The sequence below is a fragment of the Juglans regia genome, chromosome 7 (genome assembly GCF_001411555.2).
Source record: "Juglans regia cultivar Chandler chromosome 7, Walnut 2.0, whole genome shotgun sequence".
In the NCBI taxonomy this organism is placed as follows: Eukaryota; Viridiplantae; Streptophyta; class Magnoliopsida; order Fagales; family Juglandaceae; genus Juglans; species Juglans regia.
The window spans coordinates 48,199,588-48,209,839 of record NC_049907.1 but is presented as its reverse complement, the minus strand read 5'-3'; the positions used below and the strand labels follow the sequence as shown (position 1 = coordinate 48,209,839).

General features: G+C 36.1%; 2 protein-coding genes across 4 annotated transcripts; both read left to right on the top strand.

Moving 5' to 3' along the window:
• The first annotated feature begins 40 nt into the window (after window positions 1–40).
• Window positions 41–1,766, top strand: LOC109007364 (methyltransferase N6AMT1-like). Its single transcript, XM_018987019.2, has 2 exons — window positions 41–304; window positions 717–1,766. The coding sequence occupies exon 2, from the start codon at window positions 729–731 to the stop codon at window positions 1,491–1,493; it is 765 nt and encodes a 254-aa protein (XP_018842564.1). The 5' UTR covers window positions 41–304; window positions 717–728; the 3' UTR covers window positions 1,494–1,766.
• Window positions 1,767–4,659: 2,893 nt separating this feature from the next.
• On the top strand, window positions 4,660–9,124 carry LOC109019028 (DNA repair protein RAD51 homolog 3-like). 3 transcript variants are annotated; one of them, XM_035692237.1, is made up of 11 exons: window positions 4,763–4,867; window positions 4,984–5,074; window positions 5,720–5,818; window positions 6,402–6,540; window positions 6,748–6,781; window positions 6,853–6,923; window positions 7,010–7,236; window positions 7,518–7,649; window positions 7,837–7,903; window positions 8,024–8,250; window positions 8,855–9,057. In XM_035692237.1, exons 3-10 carry the CDS (start codon window positions 5,786–5,788, stop codon window positions 8,197–8,199), a joined length of 879 nt encoding a protein of 292 aa, XP_035548130.1. In that variant the 5' UTR covers window positions 4,763–4,867; window positions 4,984–5,074; window positions 5,720–5,785; the 3' UTR covers window positions 8,200–8,250; window positions 8,855–9,057. The 3 variants fall into 3 exon arrangements, with proteins under 3 accessions (XP_018856792.1, XP_035548129.1, XP_035548130.1); XM_019001247.2 differs by lacking the exon at window positions 4,984–5,074 and having other exon boundaries at window positions 4,660–4,867; window positions 6,418–6,540; window positions 8,855–9,124; XM_035692236.1 differs by lacking the exon at window positions 4,984–5,074 and having other exon boundaries at window positions 4,754–4,867.
• Window positions 9,125–10,252: the final 1,128 nt, after the last annotated feature.

The following is a 10,252-nucleotide window of genomic DNA, read 5'->3' as shown; positions in this document are numbered from 1 at the left end:
AGTATAATTTTTAAAGGCAAGTGAAAATCGCCTCCACCACTTGACTCCGTGACTACAAATTCGTTTCCCGACATAAAACGAGGATTGGTTCTCTTTTGCGTGTAATATACAGTCAACCCCTGCAGGGAGCTGGGCCCCAAGTTCCAAGCTCGAGAGAGAGAACGCCGGCAAACAATTCGTCTGGCCGGGACGGGACTGGACGCGTCGGGACAGCGAAACCAGTCTTGAACCCAGATGAGCTCTACCCTTCCAAGATCATAAAAATTTGGGGGTTTTCTCGCAGAAACGGAAGAAGGACACGGAGGTATTTATTTATTTATACTTTCATTTTTCGAATCCCAATTAAACCATTCCTTTTGCTTTCTGCTCTGTTGATTTTTCTATCTCGGCTTAGTTCAGAGTTTACTTTCAATCGATTATGAACAATCTGAGCACCCTATATGATTTGCATCTCATACTATTTTTCGTTTGTTACATTCGAAGTTCGTAGCTTTGGCTTAGAATAAAACTATGTTTTATTTTTTTTTCGTTCATTTCGATATGTAACACGGCAACCTAGAACTAGAGCCCGCACAAATCACTTTGCCAACGAAGTTAAACAGTAAGAGGTAGGAGTAGGACAGTGTTAGCGCCAATGGTCGAACTTGGAAAAGCCGTTCTCAATACTTAGATTTCTTTTTCTCTTTGCCTTATTGGAAAGTATTCCGTTATGCCAGGATCTTGACAAGATGTCCTTCAGAACAGCCCAAATCCGCCTCGTTAGTTCACATCGTGAGGTTTACGAACCGTGTGATGATTCATTTGCACTAGTTGATGCACTTCTGTCTGACAGAAACAACCTTATAGAGCATCATCCAACGTTGTGCATGGAAGTGGGTTCTGGAAGTGGGTATATTATTACATCTTTAGCTCTTATGCTTGGACAGGAGGCTTCTGGGGTCCACTATATTGCTACTGATATTAACCCTCATGCAGTGAGGGTGACCCGTGAGACCCTAGAAGCACATGGTGTTCATTCAGAGTTGATCACAACAGACATTGCATCAGGACTGGAGAAGCGTCTGGCCGGATTGGTTGATGTAATGGTTGTGAATCCACCATATGTGCCAACCCCTGAAGATGAAGTTGGTCGTGAAGGAATTGCCTCTGCTTGGGCGGGCGGAGAGAATGGCCGGATTGTTATCGATAAGATTTTGCCAATTGCAGACAATCTATTGTCGGATAAGGGTTGGTTGTACGTGGTCACGCTTACAGCTAACAATCCCTCAGAGATTTGTCTTCAAATGAGACAGAAGGGATATGCTGCTAGAATTGTCGTCCAAAGATCAACAGAAGAAGAGTCTCTCCATGTCATTAAGTTCTGGCGGGATTTTGATACTCAGGTAGATTTAAAGGAAATGGCGGCGACAAACAAAACAGTTCCTGCAAGAGTTATGGAGTCCTTGGTCTCACAGTTTCCTCTATCTGCATTCTGGAGAAGCGGGCCACAGTAGCTTATAAATGAGGGGGTAAGAGAGACTTTGAGTGAGGCAACATATTCGACCTCGGTTCAATGAAGAATTATTGTTTTTGAGTTTGTTGCAGTTGGGATTGCTGAATGTTTTTATTTTATGTGAAAGAAAAGGCTCGTTTCATGATCAAGACTTAGCAAAGAGTTACTTGCAAAACTGCTATGTACAGTTGACCCATACAAACGGTACCGGCTGACGTTGCATAATGCCACGCCAACTGATATTTATTATAAATAAAAAATAAAAAACGAAAAACTGAACAAAACTCTATTTTGTAAGGAAATGGATTCCCGCTTTGGTGCTATGGTCAAAAGCTTCCATCAATCTCGTCTTCAGCTTGCTTCGTGGTGTTGTTCCTCTCAAATCGTTTACTTGTGTGGTGTTGTGGTCTTCAAGTGGATCTGTGCTCACCCATTCAACGCCATCATCTTCCTCGTGTGGGTCTTTGGCTTCAAATTAGCAAGACGCCATTTCTAGACTTCAAATGAGCATTTTTGGACTTTGAAATCTCTCTTCCGTTTGCCATTTCTCATTATTTGAATGTCCTTATGTCGTTTGATTGCTACACTTCTTCGTTGGAATTAGTATTGGATATCATACAGACTGTGATTTTTTTTTTGAAGTTCCTACAGATAGTGATTACTCTTTTCTTTTCAATGTTTATTCATTCTCTTTGGATTTGTTCTTAATTTTTGTTTTCTTCTGGGTGTTTTTATTCTCCTCCTACAGTAATCACCTGGTTTCAAAATCTGTAAACGAAAGAAGAAATGCAGAGGGGGAAACTGAGGTGGGGGTTGCCTCAAACGATGCGATTTTGGTGTTTTTGTTAAACGAAACAGTGCGTTTTGCTTTTTCCACATAAGCACCATTTACGCACGACTGTATGAGTCGATTGTATCTTGCATTTTTGATTTGGTAAAGGGGGTCCAGACATGGGAAACTTCGTTGATGTTTTTTCTAGTCTTGCCTAAAAAATAAGAGTGTCTGGATAAAAAAATGGTTGGTCCAGTTTGGTACTCTTGGACAACTTTCTACTTGATTGGACGACATTCTCTAAGTGGTGACTCATCGATTTCAATTACACTGTTAATGTTTTGTTTTGAACTTAGGTTCTGTTTGGATTGAGAGTTGATCTCAACTTATCTTATCTCATTTAATCATTACAATTTTTTTAAATTTTTACGCAAAATATAATAAACAATTCAATTTTTTCAAATTTTAAAATAATAATAATATTAAAAAATATTATTTTAATATTATTTTATTCAATTTTTAATTTATATCTCAACTCACTATTCAAACTTCAAAATCTCTTTGAGGTTTGACTCCCGTTATTGTTCAAACCTACTTTGAAATAGGTAAGCTCCAACACACATTTAGGCCCCGTTTAGATAGTGAAAGTGTTTCATCTCATCTCATCTTGTCATTACAATTTTTTTAAATTTCTATATAAAATATAATAAATAATTTAACTCTTTCAATTTTTAAAATAATAATAAAATTAAAAAATAATTTTATAATAATATTTTATTCAACTTTCAACTTTTATCTCAACTCATCTTGTCTTAACTCAATATCCAAATGACACCTAAACAATTGAGTTTTAATATATAATATACTCGTATTAAAATAAAGTCAATGATTAATGGATAGAAGAAGGTTGCATCGCAAACAGAAATGAGGGAGGAGAGTCGTCAACATTTCGACCAGGTGTTATTTTTGGAAAATAAGGGTTTGGTTTTTTAGTACAATAAAATTATATAAACTATTTTTAGAATAATACTTTAATAAAAAGTTATGGGTGATACCACATCAGTAAAATAAAGGAAAAATTGATGAGAATGTAGTATATAACAAAATAATAATTTAGGAAGTGAAGCCTCTCTTTGAAGGAGAATCTGAACAGCATAACCAAAATTCAAATCAGACACCATTTTTAACACAAATGGATCTTCCAAGAGTACCAAGTTTAACCACCCTCGCATATATCAGCAAAATAACCTGTCTTGCACATGAAAAGCAAGTTTAACTGAAAACTGAGAGGATTGATTAAATAAGAAACAATACTTTGCTGAAGGCATATCGATATGTAGACTACTCAATTTAAACCTTCTACATGCCAAAGTAAATGAGTTGAACCCCAAACACTAAACAACTCAAACTTCTGAAAATAAGCTTGGTCGGAAACATGCGTAAGAACAGAAAAACTAATGTTCAATACACTGACAAGTGCTGAAAGATTTCAAATCGGTTGACACAAGATCGCAAAGAAAGTTGGGAACATTCAGATATCATAAACGGACACAAAGTAAGGGATAAAATACCATAACCTATAGTTGGACTTAGGCCACCATTAGAGACAAGAATACAAACAAGAAAGAGACAAAGGAATATGTGAGCATGTAAGTGTTAGATGGGTCAAAGGGAAAGTAGGAAGAGAATGAAGCTGACACACGCAAAGAGGTCATACTTATCATTACATACTGGCACAGGCAACAAGGAGATATATAAAAAACTTGCTACCAGATGACAAAAAGACTCTCGCCCTCGATAAAATCTTCTTATTCTTATTATTCTTTAGCAACTTCTTGAGGAAGACAACGACTCCAATAAGAAGAATTCTTACTTTTTTTGTACAATAAGAAATGAAAGGCCATAAGAGACTGTAAACGAGTATAATTATATTGAAATTTTTCTCCTCAAATGCCCATGGACGTAAGTAACATGCCGAATCACGTAAATATGTGTATCATGGATGTACACATCGCTACCGTGCAGTTGCACTGGAACACTGTTGGGGACTCCAAATAATACTGTTTAAGGCCCAATCGACTCAATAGACCAGTAATAACTCTTTTTTTTATTCCGACCTGTTGTGCAATTTTTTTGCATCATCACAATGGTTAGTTATTACATCTGATACGTTGCTAAGTTGACAATAATAAAATAATAATAATAATGACATAAGAAACTTGACATTCTGTTTTTAAATGTTTTTTCTCAATTTGGGCTTAGCCCACCGGAGCAGATTAGCCCATTATACTATTCTAGTGGTCCCCCTGAATGATACCCCTTTTTCCAATTTGGGCCTTAATTAACCCACCCTTTTTCCTTCCTCCCGCAAAAACTCGATCAAGATATATGGAAAATTTCAAGCACTACTGCTTTCCCTTACCGCTTCCCGAATTTCCAATTTTCCATTCAAGAAAGCAGTCTCTCTCTCGGCGGCGCTTGCGTAGAGTAAATGGAAGTGGGAAGGCTGCCCATCTCAGCGTCACAGAGAGGCAAACTGATATCGGCAGGCTATACCACTCTGTCTTCGCTTTCTTCGCTCTCTCCCTCCGACCTTGCTCTAGGTACCCACCATTCACATCTTCCTTTTTTTTCGCGTTATTTTTTTGCAAACTGGAGACCTGTTCATGACGATCTTTCCGCAGACTTTGTATCAAAACTTTTTCGTCCTACGTTTCAGTCATCTTTGCTCTCTTATAATGCACCTCGAGAAGTGTTCGATGTAATTACTCTCTGAGTTTCTTGATCGAAGATTCGCTTCATCGTTCTAGGTCTGATTATAATAGTTTGCCAGTATTTTCCTATCATAAATATATCTTTAAATCTTGTTAATAGACTTGATTTGATCGAATCACATTGGCATTGCTTAAAGTGGTTTTGGTTTTAGTAGTTTGATTCCTCCCCCACGAGTAAGGGTTTTGAAGAGAAGAGAGCACGGTTAATGGAATTGGAACCTGGAATTGCAGTTCCATCAACTTCTTGGATACTTCAACTTTTCCTCCCAAGACTATAACACCTGACTGGTTTTTGTTCAAATAGGAGTACATTTTCTCAGCGAATGCATTTTAGAATTACCCCGACGGTTGTTGCTATTTTACCTTTGGACAATGCTACTCGGCCGCCCAGCTCTTACTGCTGGGCTGACCACTAGTTTTTTTTTTAAACATTTTTTAACCATTTAAAAAAGAAAAAAATGTACAAATTCACTAGTAGTGACTTCTTTAAACATTTTTAAAAAAATGCACTAGCTGTTAAACCTAGGGGGCAAATCCAAGGGGCCAACTAGCATTTTCCTTTACCTTTTTCGCTAGGTTCCATATATCACATCAATTTTTTTTTTCCTCACCTGAATCTGCTTCTTCAATTTCTTAATTTTGTTGGATTGGAGTATCCTGACAACAATTATCCTTGAACAGATCTAAGAATCTCAGATAATGAAGCTGCTGAAATTTTGAAGGTTGCATCGCTTGGTAGTAGGTTGGATGAGCCAGAAGGAGGTCGTGCCATTGTTAATGGTATATATTATCTCTATGATATATGATTCCTTCTGTTTTTCATTTCAAAGAATGAAGAATCTTTTGAGAGAATCTGAAGGGAGATCTCACGAGAGACCTAATGCAATCTCACAATATCGTGGTTCTGCCCAAAGATACTCTCTATGCTGGATCCTTGGCTGTATAGGATGGCATGCTAGCATATCAATATTGATTTCTGCACCTTATGCAATTATAGCCATCAAACCTGTAGTTGATTACAAAAACAAAAAAGAAAGCTGTTTACAGCCGCCATCTCTGGCAAACTGACTTGTTTTTCGAAAATTCTATACTATCTGATTAGTTTGTTCAATTAATACGGGACCTGTTGTCCTCTCTCATGTGCATAATCTAGTTGGCCATACGTTTGGTGACATGCCATTTGTTGTACTTTTGGAAGGGAAGTTACCTTAACTTGCTGTTGATCTTTCTACTACGCAAAAGAAAGAAAGAATAAGATTTAAAAAAAAAAAAACATTTCTTGAAATCATCAATGCAGTCCTGTAATTTGGTTGGAGCAATTTTGTTATTTAAGTCACATTGACCCAGTTTGTTATTTTATTAGCTCCTGCCTTTTGCAGGTGCACAAACTGCTTGGGATATGCTCCATGAGGATGAGATGTTTCCCCGCATTACGACATCTTGTTTGGATCTAGATAACATCCTTGGTGGGGGAATAAACTGCAAAGAAGTTACTGAAATTGGTTAGTTTTTCTTTTTTCTCACAGGAATCCCCTAAATGTTGTTCCCTATTTGAGGAGAGTAAATATATGTATATATATACTTTACAATGCACGCTATGCTTTATGATCATTGATTCATATGCTTTTGGTACTTTTCTTATGAGCGTAAATACTCAGAAAGTGTTGTGATGGTAAGGAAATGATAGATTTATTACTTTTATTGTTTAGGTGGAGTTCCAGGCATGGGTAAAACACAGCTAGGGTATGGGTCGTCATTCTATTTCTTTCCTCGTGTAATTTTCTTGGACTTCCAACAATTACTTAGATTTTCAGGATTCAACTTGCTGTCAATGTTCAAATCCCAGTTGATTATGGTGGCCTAGGTGCAAAGGCAATATATATAGGTAAGTTCCTCAACTCCATTACCATTCCTCACTGACCACTTGACATTGGTGTCCAACTGCTCTTGTTGTTTTTGCTGTAATCTTAGATACAGAAGGCAGCTTTATGGTGGAACGCGTTTTACAAATTGCTGAAGCATGCATAGAAGACATGACAGAATGTAATGGCCTTTTGCGGAAGGATTTTCAAGCTGGCCAACTTAAAATGCACCCCAACAATATTTTGGAAAACATATTTTATTTCCGTGTCTGCAGTTACACTGAGCAAATTGCTCTTACAAATTACTTAGACAAGTTCATCTCAGAGCATAAAGATGTAGGTATAGTATAATTTTTTTTTCTCTCCCTCCCTTTCCCCCCAAAAATTAAAAATAAATTGTATACAACAAAAATTCCCTCTAGTACATGCACTCGTTGGTTATAAAGTATTAAAGTATACGAGGCTTCTCATTTGCTAATAAAGTTTGTCTCCCGCTTTGAGCGTTGTTTGCTTATATGCACCTTTGTGTATAAATTTATCTGCACTTATGTGGATATATACAAATATGTATGTGAGTACTTGGATTGTAAATCTTATAATATAAAAATCTTATCCAGGTTAAGGTTGTTATTGTTGATAGTGTTACTTTCCACTTCCGACAAGATTTCGATGACATGGCCCTCAGGACTAGATTACTAAGCGGAATAGCTTTAAAGTTGATGAAGCTTGCAAAGGAGCATGGTTTGGCGGTAAGAATTAATTTGGTCTCTTGTAGGATTTCTACATTGCAAACTTGTGACAAACATGATATGCCAATTCAGGTAGAGATTTGAATGCAATAAAACCAACTTGTGTTGTTCAGGTTCACCGGTTTTACCCACGATATCTGACCTCCACTACTCTTCTTATTCTAATATCTTCTGCTCTTTCCGGCAGGTTGTTTTACTGAATCAGGTGACCACGAAGTATATAGAAGGTTCATTTCAGTTAACTCTAGCATTGGGTAAGTTTAATCCAATTTAGTTTCCACAACCCCACCTGAAATTCCTAGTTTGCGGTCAGCAACATACTTCACCACAATCACATGGTCACTCCTAAGATTTCATTTCATCTTGCCGAGCAGGTGATAGCTGGTCACATTCTTGCACAAATCGAGTCATTTTGTATTGGAATGGAAACGAAAGATATGCGTACATTGACAAGTCACCCTCCCTCAGATCAGCATCAGCACCGTATTCTGTGACCAGTAAAGGCATTAGGAATTCTGCTTCGACCTGTAAGCGAATCAGAATGATGTGACACAGATTGGGTGGGATACGAGCTAAAAGACTGCCTAGCATCAGCATCACGGTAAGTTTTCTCTAAATGATTCTGAACAAATTATAGCCAGCCAACATATCTATTTGTTTTGTTAATGGCCTCTTGAATAACTAATGGTTGTTTAAGAAGTTATCCAACCGAAGAGTCGAGTGTTACCCTAAAAGTCAAGTGCTTTTTATAATTGAATTCAAACTTTTCTAGCACATAAATAAATAAGCCCATTTGGGGCCCAACTCAGGTGTTAAATTAAAGAAATAAAGCGATTATGAAAACGTGAATTCTAAGTTGCGTGACTGACCAAAACCTTAGTATATAAATTAATAAAAAAATAGAGCATTATTGAGGAAGGCAGTCGATATTTGAATTAAGAAAACTGAAGTGACTACCTGGTTTACGACTCTTCCTTCCACAAAGCGAACGAGTAGCGTGTAAGAGGATTTTATCCCAACAAATTATCTAATTTAATTATCTAATTTCACACATCTCAATGTAAAATATATCTCGAAAAAAATTTACGCTAACAATTTTTCATTTTTCTTATCCATTTTTAAGAAGACCTAATAAAAACAAGTGTTTTTCTAATTATTTTTTTTTCAAAATTTTTCACTATCTATACATGTCCTTTGTCTTGCAGTATGAAGTGATCGGCCAGATTTTTAATCATCGGTTTTCTTATATTTAGGTAAGAGTGTTGAAAACGCCTCAAAAACTATCATATTATTTCAATACTCTTATGATCTTAGTCGTTCATTCTCTATTATGAATGGTGTTATTTTGTCATTGAGTTATTTTATTCTTAAGTTGGTATATAGAATATATTATTCACATTATTTAAATAGTGAGATTTTATTTGTAAAATTCAAATTTTAAAAATTTTCATCTAAATCAAATTATGATATGTAAATATTTTATTAGATGAGTTGTTCACTCAACTTATAAATAGAAATTTTCTTTTAAGCTAAAGTCATGCATTTGGTATCGTAACGGATATTTTATGATGTTGAATTAGTAATTACTAACAAACAGGATCATGATGTAATTACTAACGTATCCAAATGTACAGAACGATCGATCCTGATATTTGTTATGTAATTTGGGCATGTGCTACTTTCCCTCTCCGAAAATCAAGGAATATAATTAATTTGAGATCTTCAGACTTTGTCTAACAAATTAGATGCCATACATCTGTGAAGAAAGCCATCCAATTAGATGACTTGCCATCTGTGGCACACACATCAAAACTAAATAAATGTAGATGTGCCGGTGACCATGGGGTTTGTAGTTTGAATGACAAATCTTTGATATTGTTTTGGACCAAATTTTCAACACATGGCAAATAATGATATGATATATTATTCTACACCAATCCCACCACCAAACTTCATGACCCACTTCTATCTTTCCAACAACCCACCTCATTTACATTATCTGTTTGCAGATAAAATAATTGGGGTTTATCTATATGTCGGCTGTCTTTTTTTTTTTATATATATATATATATATATAAAATCATATAACTTTGAAGCAATTATTGATGAATTTAAACGGATATGGATGGTATCTCGTATTAATTTTATATAAAATTTCTACTTTTCGTGTGGTGAAATATAGATTTTTGTTTTTATATAAAAATACTGTTATCATTTTACTTTACTTTTATATACCCCATTATTTCTTCTCCGCTCATAAAAAAACGTTGCAACCAACACGAGCCCACCTCGGAATGGATTGTCAAAGTCCAAGGCTGCACTATTTATTTCTATTGGCGGAATATCCTATTTCTGGGACCCAAAAATCAACCCTTCGATAAGAATTAAGAAGAGAAGCCACCATCTTAATCTGCTTTCGTCCATAGAAATGCAAATTTAGAAATGCCATAGTGAACAATATATTTCATTCCAGCTTCCCGAACAGCCTATTCTCTTGACAATAATACCGACAACGACTTATTGCCGCTACTGTTAGTGGATCTGAAAATCATTGTAGAATCAGGTGGGCGAATCCTTCCTCATGCTATATTTTAAAAAACATA